This window comes from Hemicordylus capensis, chromosome 16, assembly GCF_027244095.1.
Source record: "Hemicordylus capensis ecotype Gifberg chromosome 16, rHemCap1.1.pri, whole genome shotgun sequence".
NCBI lineage: Eukaryota > Metazoa > Chordata > Lepidosauria > Squamata > Cordylidae > Hemicordylus > Hemicordylus capensis.
In genome coordinates, this window is record NC_069672.1 from 4,643,883 (window position 1) to 4,666,138 (window position 22,256).

At 47.4% G+C, this 22,256-nt stretch overlaps 2 protein-coding genes across 10 annotated transcripts in view; both read right to left on the minus strand.

The window, feature by feature from the left end:
• The window catches only part of FHAD1 (forkhead associated phosphopeptide binding domain 1), a 74,066-nt gene extending 72,386 nt beyond the window's left edge, over nucleotides 1-1,680 (minus strand). For 4 of the 9 annotated variants that reach the window (XM_053281278.1, XM_053281276.1, XM_053281271.1 and 1 more), the window contains exon 1: nucleotides 1,325-1,675. The gene's annotated coding sequence lies outside the window, so the exon portion shown is untranslated. Of the gene's footprint in view, nucleotides 1-1,324 lie in introns of all 9 variants that reach the window. The other 5 variants (XM_053281279.1, XM_053281277.1, XM_053281272.1 and 2 more) reach the window with 3 other exon arrangements.
• Nucleotides 1,681-4,174: 2,494 nt separating this feature from the next.
• Nucleotides 4,175-22,256, minus strand: part of TMEM51 (transmembrane protein 51) — a 39,647-nt gene continuing 21,565 nt past the window's right edge. Inside the window, exons 2-3 of the mRNA XM_053280584.1 lie at nucleotides 6,719-7,176; nucleotides 4,175-5,147 (exon numbers count right to left, since the gene is read on the minus strand). Coding sequence (XP_053136559.1) covers nucleotides 4,712-5,147; nucleotides 6,719-7,065 — 783 coding nt within the window. The 5' untranslated portion in view covers nucleotides 7,066-7,176 and the 3' untranslated portion in view covers nucleotides 4,175-4,711. The remainder of the gene's footprint in view (nucleotides 5,148-6,718; nucleotides 7,177-22,256) is intronic.

Sequence of the window (22,256 nt, forward strand, 5' to 3'; positions counted from 1 at the left end):
AAACCTTAACTCTGTTTGCATTGTGCCTTTCAAATCAATGTACCCACCTGATTTCCTTTGCCCCATTTAACTTGGTGTGCATTTTCACAAATGTACTCCACCATTTAATGGCGCAGTGGGGAAGAAGTTTGCCTAGGTAGCAAGAGGTTGCTGGTTCAAATCCCCACTGGTATGTTTCCCAGACTATGGGAAACACCTAGATCAGGCAGCAGCAATATAGGAAGATGCTGAAAGGCATCCTCTCATACTGTGTGGGAGACGGCATCGGTAAACCCCTCTTGTATTCTACCAAAGGCAATCACAGGGCTCTGTGGGCACCAGGAGTCGAAATCGACTCAACGGCACACTTTACTTACTATTTATATACCACTTTTCAACAGAAGTTATCAAAGCAGTTTACAGAGAAAAAGTTAATAAATGAGATGCTTCCCAGTCCCCAAAGGGCTCACAATCTAAAAAGAAACAGACAGTAGACCCCAGCAACAACCCATGGAGGGATGCTGTGCTGGGACTGGATAGGGCCAGTCGCTCTCCCCCTACTAAATACAAGAGGATCACCATTTTACAAGGTGCCTCTTTGCTCAGTTAGCAGGGGTTATAAACACCTTGTGGGTTTGGGTGATTTTTTGTTAGCCTCTTGGAAAGCTATCTTTGACAGAAAGGCAGGCCGGGAATATTTTAGGTGCATTATATCGGTGAGGGGGCTAATTCCCTCCCCATGCCCCTGTATTAATGATGATGATGATGATGATGATGATGTAGCAGGCTGCTTCTGCTCTCCCTACTTTTCTCCTTTATATTTGCAAAAAAAACCCAACAACTTAGTTCTTTCAGATGCCCAATCTGTCTTGGAATCAGACCCATATAAAGGCCGCTTCCCAATAAATCCTAGGGGCTGGAAAACAGGAGCCTCTTTGCAGCACTAATACCCAGGGGTGGGGAGGCAGGCAATAATACAGGCCTGCTCAATTTAGCCCCGCCCCCCAGCTGGTTTTGGACTACAACTCCCATCATCCCCAGCGGCCAACCGCAAGGGGTTCTGGGAGTTGTAGGCCAACTCCTGCAAGAAGATGTCCAGGCTGGGGCCCCTTCGCAATGGCACCCCCAGGAGCGACCAAAGGACAACAGTCCAGCCCACTCCACTCCACACAGGTCCTCCTCAGTGGCCCTCTCTCATTTCTTCTTAATTGCACGGGGCGGGGGCAGTAAGGCACTCTGCACGCGCTCAGAGGCTCTGCCGTTGCCGCTGCTAGGGCCGCTCTGCGCTGCGCTGGCCGGGGCAAGGGTGCATGCTGCTGCCCGTGGTACTCAGGGGCGCGCTCACCTCCTCCGCTCCTTCTTCACGCAGCCGCCCAGGGGTTAAGCCCGGGCATTGCAAGCCGCGGGGCTGGGAGAAATAAAGGAGGCGGCTGGTGGTGGTGGTGGTTGCCCCCCTACCCGCTGCATGGCGGCCATGGGATGGGGGGAGACCCACTCAGACTAAGCCGCCCGCGTCGCCAACCCACCTCCCCAGTCCCGTCCAATCCAGCCAGCCAGCCGCCTACGTCCTCGGATCGGAAGCCTCTTTCTACGTGTGCGCCGGGCTCGTCTCCATGGCAACCTAGCTAGGCCGCGGCCTCTGCCGGGAGAAGCGCCTCATTTCCATTTCCTCCTCCTCCTCCTCCTCTTACTCCTCCTCCCCCCGCCGCCGCCGTCTCCGTCTCCACGGCAACCAAGCAGGCCCAGCTAGGCCGCAGACTTCTGCTGGAGGAACAGGCGCTTCTCCTTTCCCGTCTCCATGGCAACTAAGCTAGGCCGCAGCCTCCCCTCCTGCAGTGCTTTGGAGAAATCCGGCCTAGCCTCGGGATCTGTGTTTATTTTCAGATAGGCTGCCCTCTAACTGCAGCAACTCACACCCACACACACCACCACCACTTGCTTTAATTCACCCTTTCAGTGGTGAGAGCCAGCGTGATATAGTGGTTAGAGTGCTGGACTAGGACCAGGGAGACCCGAGTTCAAATCCCCATTCAGCCATGAGACTTGCTGGGCGACTCTGGGCCAGTCACTTCTTTCTCAGCCTCACCTACTTCACAGGGTTGTTGTGAAAGAGTAACTTAAGTATGTAGTACACCGCTCTGGGCTCCTTAGAGGAAGAGCGGGATATAAATGTAAAAATAATAATAAAAATAATAAATAATAAGAGTTATTGTGGCAGGAGCTTTCTTGCACCCACTTGCTCTGAGGCTGCATGGAGTGTGTGCCTAAAAGCAACGGGCATGAAGTTTTGCACTGGATGCATCTCAGGACACATGCATACCTTCCAACAGTTCAGCAATGCTTGTGTAGCATCTCTGTTCGTTTACCAGGCCTGATGAACCTCAGCCCTCCTGCAGATGTTGGCCTACAACTCCCATAATCCCCGGCTATTGGCTACTACAGCTGGGGATTATGGGAGTTGCAGTCCAAAAATGGGAGGGGGGCAAAGTTGAGCAGGTCTGTAATATACCAAAGTTCGCTTCATGAGCCACACACTCTCCACTATTACACTTATTGGGCAGCATCCTGACAATTTGTTCCATAAATGGAAGTTGCACAGCAAAGTTGCACAACAAAGAGGAGAGGGGTGATTTTGCAATGATCTCTAGACTACCTCCCCTCCCCTCCCCATCTGCTCTTGATAAGGGGACACATAGCGTATTTTCACAGGGCATAAAGCCTCCGACAATGCTCAACTGATCTGCCATGCTATTGGCAAAAGGCTCTAGGGAAGAAGCCATAGTCTGAGGCAAGGGGCAGAAGGCCTTGGGAAGCAGTAGAGATAGGAGGGGAGGGAAAGGAGGCAGATTGGGTGGGTGAGAATGGGTAGTCTAGTTATCTTAGCTCTAGATTTTCAGAGTCTAGCCTTCCTAGCTCTATATTCCACCACTCTGGCCTTAAGTCCATCTATCTATCTATTCATTCATTCATTAAAAATGATATCCCAGTTTCCCTTGAAAATGCTCATGGCTTTGACTGCAAGTTTCACATTTTAAACATTAAAAAAAAAAAGTCTTTACACAGGCGACAGGCTCCCTCTGCTACACAACTCTTGCAAAGCGACACACTCCTAATTTTAAGGGGCAAGTGTGTAGGTTTACCCTGGGAAGTGTAGGATTGGCAAAATAGGCTTGCAGCACAATTGCAGTGATAGTACAGGAAAGATCAGAGAGAAATCCCAATGGAGCATAGGAGGGAGTGGTTTCTAGGTACACTGAAGAGCATTCTAAGCCAAATTTTCATTAACTTTCTCTGATGTAGGTGGCTTTTCTCAGGTGTAGGTAACTTTCTTAGGCCTAAGTAAAATGCCCCACTGAAAAATCTATTTACCCCATGAATAACTTTTTGGCGATTGTAATGACAGAGAGATTTGCCGATGAAAAATAACTGGAGCACCCACTAGCATCTATTAGAAAGCTCAGTTATTCTTGTTACATTTCAGCACAAATTGTTATTTTTATATATATATTTCCTATCATCATCTGTTGGGAAAAGAAACCAGGCACTACTAGCTACCCGGATCCAGTCACTGCTGCCAAGTGGGTTGCCCATCCTTTAAATAATCTGTATATTAGAAAGGAACATTTTTTGTTTCTCAAACATCCCTTGGTTACTCCAGTTACAGGCCATCCTATATGTTTATTTGAGGAAGAAGAAAACCACATGGCTCTGTGGTCACCAGGAGTCAACACCCACTTGACAGCATAACTTTACAACTTTATAAAGTTCCCTTTGCTAAGCAAGGTTCACCCTGGTTTGCATTTGAATGGGAGACATGTGTGAGCACAGTAAGATATTCTCCTCAGGGGATGGAGCCCTTCTGGGAAAAGAGCATTCATGCTTTTAGGCAGAAGATTCCAAGTTCCCTCCCTGGCAGCATCTCCAAGATAGGGCTGAGAGAGACTCCTGCCTGCCAGCTTGGAGAAGCTGCTGCCAGTCTGTGCAGACAATACTGACCTAGATGGACCTATGGTCTGACTCAGTATATGGCAGGTTCCTATGTTTCTATGTTTGCTTCCATATGGTTTTATTCCTCCATTATGGGCTGTTGCATAAGGCACCTATTCTTCTAATGGTTCATCCAAACACCACATCTACTGAAAGTAAAAAAGCCCTTGGTTATCCCACTTCCCCCGAGTCAGGAAAAGGCCCAAAGTGAAGAAGTTCCTTTAATATGCATGACAATCTGGAGTGCTAGTTTAGAAAAAAAAATGCCAAAGAGGCATACAAAATGTGTCATAATTTAGAAAAATATATACACAAAAGATTCATATTGCTAGGATTCGATCAAACAACCCCGCATGTTCATCTGGTGACGCAGGAGTCTGCAGGATTTGTTTGGGCTTAGTTCGCAACGAACAGCTAGACCTGTGCCTCTGTACTATTTCAGGTAATACAGAAGAAAAGATCCCAACACATAGCAAAGTAGCTATCAGAGAGAAGGCTGGGCTAGAGACCCTAATCACTGACATGCTAGCGTTCAATGGGCAGGGATTTAGTTACTTATTTAGAAAGCGCATTCAGTGAGAGGTTTACCACCTCCTCGAGAATCCCGCCTTGATCCCTTTTTGGAAAAAAGTTCACCAAAATAGGCGTATGGTCCATCCTGGCTCTTCTCCAAGCCTAGAGGAAACTTGACTCCGGGAAATCAAGCATTTAATAGTGTTTTATATAAGAAGTCCACAACGTCCCCTTAAGACTCTTCTTGTTTCCTGCTCTCTGCAAGCTTATCGGGAATCTCGTCGTACAGTGGGGGAGGCGTCAGGGGCTCGATCGTCACACGGCTTGAACTGTTTCCATCAGGAAGATTGATCCGGATATTTTTTAGGTGCAGCTTTTCGGATTTGATCCTCCGGACTTTCAAGGGTTTGAGTCTTTTGCTAAGGCGAGAACTATGCCGGCTTGTCTGGCGTTCAATGTTGGATCTTGGTTCAGCAGCTGCAGCCGCAGCAGCAGCGGGTCTGGTTGGTGTCGTTTCATCAATTCCGGTGAGAGATTCGTACGAGGGAAGAGACATGCTGATTCTGGTGCTTCTGTCGGCATCTCTCAAGTCAGGATATCCCGTGTTCATGACCTCTTCATAACTGGGCACATAATAGCGAGAAGGTGTGTCCTCATCTTCTTCTTGGCTGCAGAGGGACAATTTTGAAATGGTCATTGGCTTACTTCATTTGCACCAGTTTATAGCAACCTCCTAGCAAACTGCAGTCACAGATCCAACTGGGTAGTTAAATACACTTCCCTGTCAACCTGCTTGGTCCCTACTCCCTTTAAAGCTCTCCCTTTAAAGGACAGAAAATTGTCAATTATGGATTCAGTTGAATCAATCATACTTTACAGAAGTACAGTCACTGTTACTAGCCAATATGACCTAGACTCTTTAGCATTGCAGAGCCATTGCGCTCTCTCGGACAGCAGGAAGCGAGCCTATCACTGATTCCAGACAGCATTTAAAACATATTTATATACTGTTTTTCAGCAACAACAAAAATCTCAAAGCGGATTAAAGGGGTGGGGAGGGAAGATGGTGGTTCTTCTGGTGCCTTAACAATCCTGCAGTCTCCACACCAGGGCTGCTCAGCTTCGGCCCTCCTGCAGATGTTGGCCTAGAACTCCCATAATCCCTGGCTTTTGGCCACTGTGGCTGGGGTTTATGGGAGTTGTGGTTCAAAAACAGCTGGGGGGCCTAAGTTGAGCAGGCCTGCTCCACACCATGGCAAAGGCAGATGTGGGAGGCCCATTCCCATACTATCCATAGCATTCTTAAGCAAGAATGTGTGAATATTGGCTAGTTATTTTTTTATTAATGCAAAACCAAAAACATAAAGCTCATCTATCATCTACATTTTATATCCCGCTCTTCCTCCAAGGAGCCCAGAGTACTACATACTTAGGTTTCTCCTCACAACAACCCTGTAAAGTAGGTTAGGCTGAGAGAGAAGTGACTGGCCCAGAGTCACCCAGCAAGTCTCATGCCTGAACGGGGCTTTGAACTCAGGTCTCCCCGGTCCTAGTCCAGCACTCGAACCCCTGCACCATGCTAACTCACCGCCTACAGGGGGCATTGCCACAGTGGGGTCTCCAGCAGTTCCCCCTCCCCGCACCAGCCTCCCACCCCGGTTCGGGTGGCTTCCTAGCCATTTCTGGCCCATTCTGGGCCTCTTCATGCTGGCTGCACAGATGGCCAATGCACATGCACAATCATACAGATGACCAGTGCACATGCATGCTGGCCTCCAAAATGGCCACCACTAGCACGGAGGGGCCCAGAACGGGCCGAAAATGGCCGGAAAACTGCCCGAACCAGGCCACTTGGGAGACCAGGGGGGAGGGGGGGACCACCATCAGCGCCCCCTGGAGGCAGTGAGGTTTAAAATAAAACTAGAACCCCCGTACCGGCTCAAATTCGAGCTGAACCGGAGGAGGAGGAACAGGTGGCAAGATCTCTGTGGTGAGGGGGGCTGTGGCAGGGGCTGAGGGGAGCAATCAAGTACTAGTGCGCAGATGATCTGCGCAGGTTAAGCTAGCTATTGTTATTACAGCAGCGACCCAATTCTTAAGAACCGCGGAGGCTCTCTGAGCCCCCTTGCAGCCATGACATGGTTTGGTGTAGCTTGGAGCCAACATGTACATCGCCCTTGCGCTACCAGCACACGGTACGGCACGTAAGCCTGCAATGGATGTCTCTGAGGTCCCGCACCTGTCTTCCTGTTGCTGCTGCTCAACCGATCTTTGCTGATGGATCCTAGAGACGCTCTCGTCCTGTCTCTGCCGTCTTCGGTCCCGGATACTCAGGCAAACGGAAAGCAGCAAGAGCAGGATCCCGGCCCCCACCAACACGTACGCCACCGAAAACGTCTTGCTCTTCAGAATTCCTCCTCCACCGGGCTCGGTCTTATTACCGCTTCCAGCAGGGAGGTGGGACTTGCTGTTGGGACCCAGCCCGGGGACCAAATTCCAGACGGCCATAATGATGCCCAGAACCAGCATTCCCAGCCCGATCGCTGTCAAGGCATAGTGCGACCCGTTTGACCTGGATTGGGCCATCCTGCGCCGCAGTGGACCTGCTCAGAAGACACTCAGAACATGTCTACGAGAAAGCAAGGCTGCTGGGCTCCCGTTAAGGTTCCTTCCAAGTACTGGAGTGTAAAATGAGATCTGGGGAAGAGAAGAAAAACCATAAAGGGAGTAAAAACCACACTGCAGTGTTATCAAAATATTGTTAATAATATTTATTATTGGAGGCATCCTCCGCTCACCTCTGGCAGACAACATTTTTTCATGCACTGTATATTGTATATTACACCGTTCTTGAAAACAGCTACATCAACTAAAGGGACATTGGCTAAGCTTGATCAAATGCGATTAGACCATGAAATACAGCATAGCGAGCCCTTCAAAACAAGACGGGTCAACTTATTAGGGGTAGGGAAAACGGAAGAGTGGAATAATATCTTCAGTGGCCAAGCAATGAAAGCAATTTATTAATATGAAAGAAAATTTTATGGAAGTATTGTATCAATAAAGTGATACAATACGATACGATACGATACGATACGATACGATACAATACAATACAATACAGGTAAAGTGTGCTGTCGAGTCAGTGTCGACTTGTGGCGACCACAGACCCCACAGGAGAGGAGAGCTGGCCTTGTGGTAGCAAGCATGACTTGTCCCCATAGCTAAGCAGGGTCTGCCCTGGTTGCATCTGAATGGGAGACTTGATGTGTGAGCACTGCAAGATATTCCCCTCGGGATGGAGCTGCTCTGGGAAGAGCATCTAGGTTCCAAGTTCCCTCTCTGGCTTCTTCAAGATACTTTCGGTCTGTGGGTCCATTCAGAAGGTCCCAGATCCCTTCCCTGGCAGCATCTCCAAGACAGGGCTGTGAGAGATTCCTGCCTGCAACCTTGGAGAAGCCGTTGCCAGTCTGTGAAGACAATACTGAGCTAGATAGACCAATGGTCTGAAGACTGACTCAGTATATGGCAGCTTCCTATATTCCTATGTCCTTGGTAGAATACAGGAGGGGTTTACTATTGCCATCTCCCGCGCAGTACGATATGATGCCTTTAGCATCTTCCTATATCGCTGCTGTCAGATATAGGTGTTTCCTATAGTCTGGGAAACATACCAGCGAGGATTCGAACCAGCAACCTCTGGCTTGCTAGTCAAGTCATTTCCCCGCTGTGCCATAAGGCGGCTCTGTATCAATGGTACATGACACCTTCACAACTTAATAAGGTATACAAGAGTTCTGTGAGGTGTTAGAAGTGTGGGGATTTAAATGCAGACATTCTCCATATGTTATGGAGTTGCTCTGTGGTTGAGAAATTTTGGAAGGAGATATTAGGTAATTTAGAAAGAACAAAAACAATAATTGAGAAAATGCCTAAAGTGGTTCTGCTGGAATGTTTTGTAAATATGCCCTGTAAATTGAGAGCTCTACCATGGGGCCGTTTGACTGCTGCTAAAACGATAAGTGAAAAACACTGGAAGGACTCTGAATCTCTCTTTGTGACTGAGTGGTGGGAAAAGGTTTGTTGGGAGGTGGTTCAAATGATGAAAATAACAGAACTCACAAGATTGAAAGAAGGGTGGCAAATAAGACCATCGTTTTGTAATCAGTGGGGTCCACTTTTGGAATTTTGGAAGATAACATTTGATGTGGATTTTAATGTTTATACTAAGCTGGTATTATGAACGTGGTAATTTAGTGGTGCAGCAGGGAAATGACTTGAACAGCAAGCCAGAGGTTGCTGGTTCGAATCCCCGCATGTAAGTTTAGAGGGACCACTGAGAGAGACTCCTGTCAGCAACCTTGGAAAAGCTGCTGCCAGTCTGTGTAGACAATACTGGGCTATGTGGACCAAGGATCTGACTTGATCCAGTGGCAGAAGGTTGCTTCCTAGGTTCCTATGTGTTTTGCACTTTTCTATGTCACTGGTATACCCTCCAACATTTCACAGATGAAAACAGGGAGATCACAGGCTCCATATTTACTAGGGGAAGCCCCTCTTCTCTGGGATCTATTCTTGGGAGATGACTCTTTTGGCCTTGTAAAGTTGTGCCGTCATAGAATACAGGAGGGGTTTACCGTTGCCTCCTCCTGCGCAGTATGAGATGATGCCTTTCAGCACACACAGCAGCAGGGATCCGAACCAGCAACCTCTTGCTCTGCAGGCAAGTTACTTCCCTGCTACGCCATTAGATGGCTCTTAGGGATGCTTATTTCACATGAGCTGCTAGAGTTATCCTGCTTCCGGATCCGGCTCCCTTCGCAGTCTCTAGAAATTCATTCTCCAAGTGAGAGCTCTGCATGTCAAGAGATGCCCAACAGAAAGGTTCTCTGCAGTGCTTAGCATTTATTGGGTGCGATCCATTTTTCAGGAACAGTCGTCTCTCTCGGCCCTATCTTAGAGATGTGGCCAGGGAGGGAACTTGGAACCTTCTGCATGCAAGCGTGAATGCTCTCGTCTCAGTGGCCCCATCCCCTAAGGGGAATTTACAATGCTCACACATTCAAATGCAAACCCGGGTGGATCCTGCTTAGCAAAGGAGAGAATTCATGCTTGCTACTACCAAAACAAACAAAGAAACAAAAACCGTTGGGATGTAGTACCATATAACATGGCAAAGTATTGTTTTCTGGCTAATAAGACCAGGATAAGAAATGTTGAGAAGCGAGATATGGGGCTGGATTGAATTAAATTTTAGATTATTATAATGCATGGATGAACTTGGGTGGTATGGTTGTTTTATGTTTTAACTTTATTAATTAACTTTCTTTATTTATTAACTTTTATAATAAAGTTTATTACTTTATTTGACCAAGTTCACTTTTATGTAAAGCTTTTGTACTTTGTGTGCCAGCGTGGTGTAGTGGTTAGAGTGCTGGACTAGGACCGAGGAGACCTGAGTTCAAATCCCCATCCAGCCATGAGACTAGCTGGGTGATTCTGGGCCAGTCACTCGGCCTAACCTACTTCACAGGGCTGTTGTGAGGAGAAATTTCAGTATGTAGTACACCGCTCTGGGCTCCTTGGACGAAGAGCGGGATATAAAATGTAAAAATAATAATAAAAAAATAATGACCATAACAATAAAGATTTTGATTTTTTTTTGCTCGCTACTACAAGACCAGCGATCTTCCCATAATTAAAATACAATATCAAGCCAATGTAAAAAGAAAGAAAAAGCCACTAGAAGTTAAAACTAGTAAGCATTAAAACGGCCAAGTAGAAAAATGCATACTTGTCCAACGCTGCCTGACTGAGCCCAAAGGCTAAGGATAGACAGAGTTAGCCTCCAATGCTGCCTTTTCTAGACCAAACTGGTTTATCAAGTGGATGATTAATCCCAAATCCAGTCGGATAAAGGTGCCATTTAAGTAATCTGGATCTCTGATCCTGACCTACCCAGTCGTCATACCGTTTAAATAAGATGCCGAGCATTCGTGTGTGGCCCACATGCCAGAACTTGAAGCAAGCTCCAGAGGTTACTAGGGATTTGGCTTTATTCTAAGGCTCGCTTTGAAGCAACACGCCCAGTCTGTGTGTAGAGGTGGCTCTTTTGGTTTGATCCCAAACCAACCTTGACAAGTGGAGAGATAAGCAAAGATTTAGTGAGGGTTCCGAAGAGATTTGGGGCCCACATCCATGATCGAGTGAGTCATGCCTCAACTCACTCAAATAAATGAGTCAAGTTAATCATGACTAACCTAAATCCCATTCATTCAGGCCTCGACATCTTTTCTTTGGATCTAGGAGTCAGTCGAAAAATTTAGGAGCCAGACAACAGACACTTGACGAAATTACATAGGGACATAGGAAGCTGCCATATACGGAGCCAGACTCTTGGTTCGTCTAGATCCGTATTGTCTTCACAGACTGGCAGCGGCTTCTCCAAGGTTGCAGGCAGGAATCTCCCTCAGCCATATCTTGGAAATGCTGCCAGGGAGGGAACTTGAAACTTTCTACATTCAGGTGTTCTTCCACTCAGCCACCCGCTAAGGGGAATACCTTATAGTGCTGACACATGTGGTCTTCCACCCAAATGCAACCAGGCGGACCCTGCTTTAAAATGGGCCAGCTTAGCACATTCATGCTTCTACCACAAGACCAGCTCTCCTCCTCCATCACTAAATGCCAGACATTGTAGAGGGGAAGGGTAAATGGGTTTTTCTTTAACCCCTTTGCAAACAACATACTTAGAACAGAAACAGGTCTGCCTGGGACAAATAAAGATTTTACTAAATGACTATGTCTGAACATCCTAGTCTAGGTGCCACGGTTAAATTTCTAGGCACCATGGCTACCTGGCACCTGGGATTATCACGCCGACCTGCATTACTTTCAATGGGACTTAAGTCATGACTATGACCTGCTTCACAAGCCCAATTCAGACATTATATTGTACAAGTGTACAGATGTCTGTACACTCGTACACGTGTTTGTGCGAATGATTATACCTGTGTTTATTTTTAAAATGAACCTGGATACAGACCCTTCAAATAAATAATAATAATAATAATAATAACAATAATAATAATAATAATAATTATTATTATTATTACATTTCTATCCCGCTCTTCCTCCAAGAAGCCCAGAGCGGTGTACTACATACTTAATTCAGAAGTATACTTCTGTACCTGCTTTCAACAAAACACATGAATGACTGTACCTGTGTACAGATCCGTACCACTGTTCCCTCGAAGGCATGCACACGTGTGTGTGCTCACAAGTTTTCTGATGTCCGCTCAGTTAATTTTAGATTCCATTCAGGATGAGTCAGGAAGGCCCCACTCTGAATGCGGGTGCACACACACTGCCACCCAGAACAAAACTCATTCCACACAGAGATGAAAAAAATTAGAGGGACCACTGCTCTGGACCTGTGTACACTGCAAATTCGTCGTATGAGTCTTGAACATAACGTGTGAATGGGCCTACACTTTCAAGATTTAATGCGGGTTACAGACATTAGCATGATTGTGTACTCATGCCAAGCTGGGAACCTCAGATTCATCTCAGGTTATAAAGCCAACCTCGCATGAGTTCACATAATCAAGCTAATGTCAGTAACCCACATTAAACCTAGATCCAAACAACTATGCGAACCAGACCACAGTCATGACTAAATCCCATTAAAGGTAACACAGATAACCTTGATAAATCCCATACTTTGGTGAGCCTCTTCGCATGAGCATCTAAACCAGGGTTATCTGCCTCTAACCCAGGCTCGCATGCTTGTATGAACCTGGGCACGCACCCCAAGCCCTGGTAGTCACAATCCAGGTAAGCATGCTTCTAATCCTGGGTTTCAACCCAGAATAGTGCAAAGTAGGGGCTCTGGTACCTGGGCTTGTGGATCATGTGCTCATCTTTTGCTCTGTTTGTTGGTCCAGCCAGCCACCATGTTTTTCAGAGAGCTCTGTGGCTGGAGGAGTGTGATCCGTGAATGTGTCACTCTGCACAGCCCACTCTATGATCACTTGCTTGAAATGGTTTGAATGGGGTTTTCCCTGCCTCTTCCCCCTTGTGGCCAGAGTGTGACTGCTGACATCATGGGGTTTCCCACCTCCTGGCTGGGCGGTGAGCTGTGGGAAGGTTTTCCCGAGTCCTGGAGGCCTTCTTGGCTCTGAACTCACCACTTTAGCACTCGTGTCAGAATGGGGGTTGCCAAGCTTGAGGGAAGCCCTGCTCATCTGTCCAGGACGGAGGGTAAGGGAGAGAACAGGGAGGAGAGCTGGTCTTGTAGTAGCAAGCATGAATTGTCCCCTTTGCTAAGCAGGGTCCACCCTGGTTGGATTTGAATGGGAGACTACATGTGTGAGCACTGGAAGATAGTCCCCTAAGGGGATGAGGCATAGCTCAGTGGAAGGGCATCTGCATGCTTGCATGCAGAAGGTTCCAAGTTCCCTCCCTGGCAGCATCTCCAAGATAGGGCTGAGAGAGAGATTCCTGCCTGCAAGCTTGGAGAAGCCGCTGCCAGTCTGGGTTGACAGTACTGAGCTAGACAGACCAGTGGTCTGACTCAATATACGGCAGCTTCCTTTGTTCCTGAGGACTCTTCGCCAACCCCAAACCGTCCCCTTCCAGCCATGTGCAAGTGCCACCTGTGTTTCTGAGGGAGAAGGGGGCTGATATATTTAAGCCCTTGGTGTGCGGTGGGGTTAAACCCTCCCCACAAAAACAACTGTATGTGTGTGGACTCTCTTGAGGAACGGCGTGGGAAGCTGCACAATCAATCTGTTAATCTGCTGATCACTGACGTGTGTGTGTGTGTGTGTGTGTGTGTGTGCGCGTGCACGTACACACGTACACACACACACACACACACAGAGTCAACACAATAAATTAAAAATATTCACCATTAGATAGGACCTATTCCATGATCCCTATATTGCGAAAGGTCCATACTTGTAAGTAAGTAAGTAAATATATTATAATATAATATAATATAATAATGGCTGATATATCCCACAGCATAACATGGGTGTTATGGCCTGTCCATACTACTGCGGGGCTCTAAATCACCCAAGAATGACACTGTGCAAGAGGACTCTTGCAGAACAACACGCTGTAAGCTACTTCCATCGGGAATAATGGAAACAGTGAGCAGCGTGTGATCGCCCAAGAGTCGGCAGAACAGTACTGCTCCCTTGTGCACCACCATCACTGGGTGATTCAGAATCCTACAGGTGGGTTTGTACCACCTGTATGTTATGCTGCGGGAGATGTTAGCCACTAACAATGATAATACCATAGACCAGGGATCCTCAACGTTGGGTCCCCAGATGTCATTGGACTTCAACTCCCATAATCCCCATCCAAAGGCCACTGGGGCAAGGGATTATGGGAGTTGAAGTCTAATAACGTCTGGAGACCCAACACTGAGAACCCCTGCCATAGACCAGAAGTTCCCAACCTGTGGCACTCCAGTTGTTCCTGAACTACAACTCCCATCATCCCATCATACAATTGACTATGGCTGGGGATGATGGAAGTGGTAGTTCATCAACATCTGGATCTGCATCGACCGAGAGAGCCAGCAGATGGCAGGCACCATCTTAGATGAGGGAATCCCTCCTCTAAGGGATTCTTAGAGGGAATCCCGACTCCCCACTGAATCAGGAGTTGATTTTAGTAGCGAGGACTCATTCAGGACAGAAGGTGGTACTAGGGATTTGTAGGGGTGTCCGTGAAACAGACCAGAATCCAGGGGGCTTGTCCTGAGAAATGTCCTTGGGGTGTGTGTATGTGTGTGTGTGTTGCAGCACTTTCCCTACAAAAGGTGTGCCATCAAGTCGATTTCAACTTCTTGTGCCCACAGAGCCCTGTGGTTGTCTTTGGCAGAATACAGGAGGGGTTGACCATTGCCTCCTCCCTCACAGTATGAGATGATGCCTTTCAGCATCTTCCTATATCGCTGCTGCCTGATATAGTACCAGCGGGGATTCGAACCGGCAACCTCTGGTTTGCTCAGCAAGTCATTTCCCCGTTGTGCTGTTAGGTGGCCCTACAAGGATAGGTTAAAACATCTGGAGCTGTTGGGTGGGAGAAAGCAGCTAAGGATTTTGTGACAGAGATTTATGAAATTATGCAGCCTCGAGCAAGTTGATAGGCAGAAAAATATTCTCTCTCTCTCATTATACTAGAATTGAGTTCTTCAATAAAACTTGTGGGCAGCAGATGCAGGGGAAAGGACTTGTGCATCATTAACGTAGGGAATTTATATTTATTTACTTATTCAAAATATTTATATCCCGCCCCTCCTGTCCTCGACAGCCTGGGAGCTTCGCAATATTAGATGCAAGATAAAACCATCAGAAAAATAAAAAGACCAGGCTAAAGCCACATTTAAAAGTTGCCGTTTTCCAGATTAAAAGTTATAATTTGCTGCCACAAAGTTATAATTTGCTGCCAACAGCCCATGAGCCTTAAAAGGGGGCGGAATTCATGGAGGACAGGTCTATTAGCCATGACCGAACAAACCATCACGTTCAGTTCAATTAATGGTTCTGGATGGGGTTGCATTCCCCTTGAAGGAGCAAGTACGCAGCTTGGGGGTATTACTGGACCCAGCTCTGCTTTGGGAAGCTCAGGTGGAGGCGGGGGCCAGGGGTGCCTTTGCACGGCTTCGGCTACTGCGCCAGCTGCGTCCCTTCCTCGAGAAGGCAAACCTGCCACTGTTACCCATGCCTTAGTCACATCACGGCTGGATTACTGTAACGCACTCTACATGGGGCTGCCCTTGAAGAATATCCGGAAACTGCAGCTTGTACAAAATGCGGTAGCTAGGGTTTTATCTGGAGCTGCCCGTTGGGATCACATCACACCCATTTTGAAAGAGCTGCACTGGCTACCAGTTTCTTTCTGGGTCCAATTCGAGGTGTTGGTTTTGACCTTAAAAGCCCTTAAGGGTTTGGGCCCGGGATACCTGAGGGACCGCCTGCAACCAAGGGTTGCTGCCCGCTTGACGAGGTCATCTGAGGAGGCTCTGCTCCGGGTGCCGACAATGAGGGAGGCTTGGTTGTCGTGCACGCGGGACAGGGCCTTCTCTGTGGCTGCCCCCAGACTCTGGAATGCTCTCCCGGTGGCTATTCGCTCCTCAGTCTCCGTCATGGCTTTTAGAAAACATGTGAAGACTTAGCTTTTTACCCAGGCTTTTATGTGATTGTCTCTATTGGTGCTTCTTTGTATACTGTATGGTTATTGTTATGTATGTATTTTTTAAAAAAAAAATTAATTGGATCTGTTTTTATATTTTAGAATAATATTTTAATTGTGCAAGTTTTATAGTCTTGTTTTAATTTTTTCTAGGCGAACCACCTTGTGATTGTTTTAATGAAAGGTGGTATATACATTTAACAATAAATATAAATAAATAAATAAAAGGGGCAAATAAGAAGACAATAATTTTTTTAAAAGAGGGAAGGAGAGCTGGTCTTGTGGTCGCAAGTATGACTGGTCCCCTTAGCTAAGCAGGGTCCACCCTGGTTGCATGTGAATGAGAGACTAGAAGTGTGAGCACTATAAGATATTCCCCCTCAGGGGATGGAGCCGCTCTGGGAAGAGCAGAAGGTTCCAAGTTCCCTCCCTGGCAGCATCTCCAAGATCGGGCTGAGAGAGACTCCTGCCTGCAACCTTGGAGAAGATGCTGCCAGTCTGTGAAGACAATACTGACCTAGATAGACCAATGGTCTGACTCAGTATATGGCAGCTTCCTATGTTCCTATGTAAAATCATCATCATTATAATCTAGCACTGCTACTCAGGCTCCCGATTACCCCTGCATATTCCCCACCCCTACCACATGTCCTTTATTCAGGCAACGAATTGTTGGAAACCCCACACTCACTGCACTCCCAGGACTGTCAATAATTTACCCCACAAATGTTGAGTCATTACAGAAGCACAGCAAACCTTGCCCTTCAGGCCGGTGACGTTCATTAGGCAAGCGCCAACTTTCCTTATCTCAGAAATAAGAAGTGATGCCAATAGCTTACGACTGCGAAAGAAAACAGAAGTCTGAGGCAACAGAAACGAAAGCCGCCATAAGTTTGCACAATCTATGACTAACCCAGCTTCACTCAGAACTGTGTTAGCAAGCACGAATGGTCCCCTTTACTAAGCAGGGTCCACCCTGGTTTGCATTTGAAAGGGAGACCACATGCGTGAGCCCTGTAAGATAGTGCCCATAGAGGATGGGGCCGCTCTGGAAAGAGCACCTGCGTACTTGCATGCAGAAGGTTCCCAGTTCCCTCCCTGGCAGCATCTCCAAGATCGGGCTGAGAGAGACTCCTGCCTGCAACCTTGGAGAAGCCGCTGCCAGTCTGGGTAGACAATACTGAGCTAGATGGACCAAGGGTCTGACTCAGTATATGGCAGCTTCCTATGATCCTAAAAGGACTGGAAGTTTGCATCTGGACAGGCATTCTAAGCCAAAAGGTATAGGAGACATTTTAATCCTCTGCTCCAAGAGATGTAAAGTGTAAATATTTAATCCCTCTCTCCTAGGAGCAGCCCACACATCACTTTTAAATTTTGTTTGTTTATTGTTAAATTTATATACTGCCTTTCATTAAAAACAATCACAAGGCAGTTCACACAGAAACAGTTAAAACCAGACTATACAAATTACACAATTAAAAAATGCTATAATATAAAAACAGATCTAATTAAAAAAAATTAAAATACACACATAAAAATATCAAGCAATATACAAAGAAGCCGCAATGGAGACAATCACATAAAAGCTTGAGTAAAAAGCCAAGTCTTCACACGGTTTCTAAAAGCCATGACGGCTTTTCAGAAACCTGATGGGAGGAGAGCAGGTCTTGTGGTAGCAAGCATGAAGTGTCCCTTTTGCTAAGCAGGATCTGCCCTGGTTTGCATTTGAATGGGAGACTACATGTGTGAGCACTGGAAGATATTCCCCTTAGGGGATGGGGCCACTCTAAGTAGAACACCTGCGTACTTGCATGCAGAAGGTCCTAAGTTCCCTCCTTGGCATCTCCAAGATAGCCTGGCGTAACTAACAATGACGTCTGTGCATGCATTCGGTTCCCTCGGGGGTCCCCCCCCCACCGGCCCGCTTGTTTGCTGTAACTAATGAAGCGGTCTATGACACCACAGAAGAGGTGCAGAAGAGGAGAGCTGGCCTTGTGGTAGCAAGCATGACTTGTCCCCATAGCTAAGCAGGGTCTGCCCTGGTTGCATCTGAATGGGAGACTTGATCTGTGAGCATTGGAAGATACTCCCCTCCGGGGATGAAGCCGCTCTGAGAAGAGCAGAAGGTTCCAAGTTCCCTCCCTGGCTTCTCCAAGATAGGTCTGAGAGAGATTCCTGCCTGCAACCTTGGAGAAGCCGCTGCCAGTCTGTGAAGACAATACTGAGCTAGATAGACCAATGGTCTGACTCAGTATATGGCAGCTTCCTATGTTCCTATGTAAGAGGGCCTTCTGGTAGAGAATGCTGCAAAAATTATTTAGAGCGTGGAGGTGCCGAGAGCCAACGTGTTTTGATTTGCAAACAGAGAACGGCTTGAAAGGAGAAGAAGGCAAGACGGGTCCAGGGATGCTTCGGGGGAAAACAAAGCGAGATGCACCATCAGAAGGCCGCTCTTAAAAGTTACAGGGAACTTGATTGTGGCTGATGATTAGCTGAAGGCCCGCTGAGTTAGCTGGGAGGCAGAATGGACTGGGAGTCCATCTAGGATTGAGGCCGTTGCTTAGGTTTGGGAGTCACGTCTTAAGGATCAAAGAAGCAATATTGCAGAAAATCTGGAGAGCATAAAAAAAATGGTAGATAAGAACATAAGAACAGCCCTGCTGGATCAGGCCCAAGAAGGCCCATCTAGTCCAGCATCCTGTTTCGCACAGTGGCCCACCAGATGCTGCTGGAAGCCACAGGCAGGAGTTGAAAGGGGCATGCCCTCCCTCCTGCTGTTACTCCCCTGCAACTGGGACTCAGAGGCATCCTGCCTCCGAGGCTGGAGGTGGCCTGTAGAGATTAAAAATTTTTGAAGATTTGCACCCAGATAAGTCTTTGCCAAATCAGAATGTGTAGCTATTAAAACAATTAAAAGCCACCTAATGGCTCAGCGGGTCCCTGCTGCTGTGTTTCCCTGAATATGGGAAACTCCTATATCGGGCAACAGCTGTATAAGATGATGAAAGGCATCATCTCATACTGCGTGGGAGGAGGCAATGGTCAACCCCTCCTGTATTCTACCAAAGACAACCACAGGGCTCCGTGGTCACCACGAGTCGACACCGACTCGATGGCACACTTTACTTTCAGAGAGGCAGCATCATAATACATACTTCAAAACAAAGCCACAGGTGGAGCGCGGGTTGCCACATCTGGAGAAAATTCCTGGACACAGCTGTCAAGGTGGTGGTGGTGGGATTTAAAACCCTACTTTAAAAAAAAAATGTATTGAAGAGTGTGAAAGTTAAGCTTAGTGAAGTTTCATGCATTTCCCTCTATATCTTTCTTTGCCCAGAGAGGGTTCATCTTTCATGTTCTAACAATAAAGGGCAGCTGCATTTCATGTTCTAACAACAAAGGCCTGTTGCTGTGCAAAGCCTATTTCCACATGAAAAGAACGCGCAGCTATTCCGACAGTTTGTTGCATCACTGAATATCGGATCACAACTGATTACATTACCATTCTTCCTGCCTTAGAAACATAACAAGCTGCCTTATGCTGAGTCAGACCCTTGGTCCAGCCAGTTCAGGATTGTCTGCACACTGACTGGCAGCAGCTTCTCCAAGGTTTCCGGCAAGAGTCTCTCCCAGCCCTACCTGGAGATGCTGCCAGGGATGGAACCTGGCACCTTCTGCATGCCAAGCAAATGTTCTGCCACTGACCTCTGGCCCCATCACTCTGTCCACCTCTGCAGCTGGGTTCAGGTGCATTGCTCTTCCGAAACACAGTTAGGAACATAGGAACATAGGAAACTGCCATATACTGAGTCAGACCATTGGTCTATCTAGCTCAGTTCACAGACTGGCAGCAGCTTCTCCAAAGTTGCAGGCAGGAATCTCTCTCAGCCCGATCTTGGAGATGCCAGGGAAGGAACATGGAGCCTAGATGCTCTTCCCAGAGCAGCTCCATTCCCTGAGGGGAATATCTTACAGTGCTCACACTTCTAGTCTCCCTTTCATATGCAACCAGGGCAGTCCCTGCTTAGCTATGGGGACAAGTCATGCTCGTTACCACAAGACCAGCTTTCCTCCTCTGGTGCTTTTTGTTAGGGGGGCATCAGAAATGAAATAAGGTGCATTTTTATTCCCCGCCCCCATCCAAGGAGTTCAGGGCAGTGAACATGGTTATCCGACACCAATGTTATTTACAATAGATAGATACCATAATTTTCGGCAGAAAGGCCGCATTGATGTAAAAGCTGCAGTAAGGAAAAAAGGCTAATAAACTGCAGAAACCCGGCATAAACGCCACAGTTAGAGGGGGACATCATGCTTTTGGGGGGGGGGGGTTGTGTTAGACGCTTAAAATTTTACTACAGCTTGATCCTGAATTCTAGAGTAGGCACCAATAAATAGCCTTTAATAACGCACCGGTTCTACCCCAAATTATGGTAAATAAATATTTATATACCGCCTGATCTCTTGCTCTCTTGCTTTCTCACACACTCTCTCTCTCTCCACAGTGTGCACAATCCAAGTTACAACCATTAGACTACATTCACAGAATAAAATAAAAAACTATACTCATAATTAAAACAATTTCAGAGAGTAAAACAATCAAACCGTTTAAAATTAGTTTCAGTTAAAAGCCTGAGAAAACAGGTGTGTCTCAAGGGTCTTTTTAAAAGCAAGCAGAGATGGAGACCAATGGGTCCTTGTTTTGACAGGGAGTGCATTCCAGAGCCCCAGGGCCACCACTGAGAAGGCCCAGCCCGGAGTCGCCACCAGACCAGCCATAACTGGACCTCCCCAGATGATCTGAATAGGTGGGAGGGTTCGTGACAAAGAAGGCACTCACTTCAGTACCCTGGACCTCAGCCTCCAATGTTTAGCTCACAGCCACCCTGTAAGATCACTAAGAGATCACAACTACTCCTGCAGCTGTTGGCCAACAACTCCCATAATCCCTGGCTATTGGCCACTGTGGCTGAGGATTCTGGGAGTTGTAGTCCAAAAACAGCTGGGGGGCCTGGTAGCGTTCCCTTTAACAGGGATTCCAAGCTGCTGTCAACTACAACTCCCAGCATCCTCAGCTGGAATGGCCTTTGGCTGGGGATTATGGGAGTTGTAGTCAACAACCGCTGGGAAATCTGCCTACAGAGAACACTGGGTCCTGGGATCGGCCGGATGCAATGGTGGAATCTCCTTCTTTAAAGGTTTTGAGATGGAGGCTGGGTGGCCGTGCGTTAAAGGTGCTGTAGTAGCTTCCTGAACAGAGAAGAGGCCTGTCTAGAAGACCTCTAAGGTACCTTCCAGCTCCAGCATCCTACGATTCATCTGTGTGACACAGGAGGGGATGCCGTTCCCGGAAACGAACCAAGTGGCTCATGTTAGTGAGGAATGCCATGGAAGAATGCAGAACGCGATCTCCCCAACCACAAACAGACGGTAATCAGGAGTCTCTGTAAAGAACAAGCTTTCACAACATAATATAGAACATATGTTGATGGAACCGGGTATGTTTAGTCTGGGAGAGAGAAGGCAGAAAGAAGACCGTGTCGCACTCTTCTGATCTCTGAAGGGCTGTCTCACAGAAGAGGGCAAAGAACATAGGAAGCTGCCATATACTGAGTCAGACCATTAGTCTATCCAGCTCAGTATTGTCCTCACAGACTGGCAGCGGCTTCTCCAAGGTTGCAGGCAGGAATCTCTCTCAGCCCTATCTTAGAGATGCTGCCAGGGAGGGAACCTGGAACCTTCTGCTCTTCCCAGAGCGGAGGTGCCATCCTGAAGGGAATCTCTTACAGTGCTCATAAATGTCTCCCATCCAAATGCAAACCAGAGTGGACCCTGCTTAGCAAAGGGGAGAATTCATGCTTGTTTCCACAAGACCAGCTCCTTAGAGCAGCAGCAGCTTCCAGATTCCATGGCTCCTGTGTGCCATTGAAGGTTCATGCATTATTTAGATTACATAGGAAGCTGCAATAAACTGAGTCAGACCCTTGGTCTATCTAGCTCAGTATTGTCTTCACAGACTGGCAGCGGCTTCTCCAAGGTTGCAGGCAGGAGTCTCTCTCAGCCCTCTCTGGAGATGCTGCCAGGGAGGGAACTTGGAACCTTCTGCTCTTCCCAGAGCAGCTCCATCCCCTGAGGGGAATCTCTTCCAGTGCTCACACATCAAGTCTCCCATTCATATGCAACCAGGGCAGACCCTGCTTAGCTAAAGGGACACGTCATGCTTGCAAGACCAGCTCTCCTGGCCATTCGGAAATTCCATGCATTCCTGCGGCCATCTCTTCCAGCGCTCCTGTTTCGTCTCCCATCCAAATGCAAACCTAGGCAAACCCTGCTTAGCACGGGAGACAATCCACGCTTGCTACCACAAGACCCGCAAAGGCTTCTACTCCAGGCCATGAACAATTTGCTAGCCACGGTCCTGACTGCTGCTTCCTGTGCCAAGGCAAATGGAAATTAAACGGTGCCTCCAGAATGAATTCTCCGCCTCAAGTGTAACTTCAGCCACTCGGCTAACCGAGGCCGAGGGAGGGAAGCCACCACCCCAGGTGGAGTGAATCCTTCCT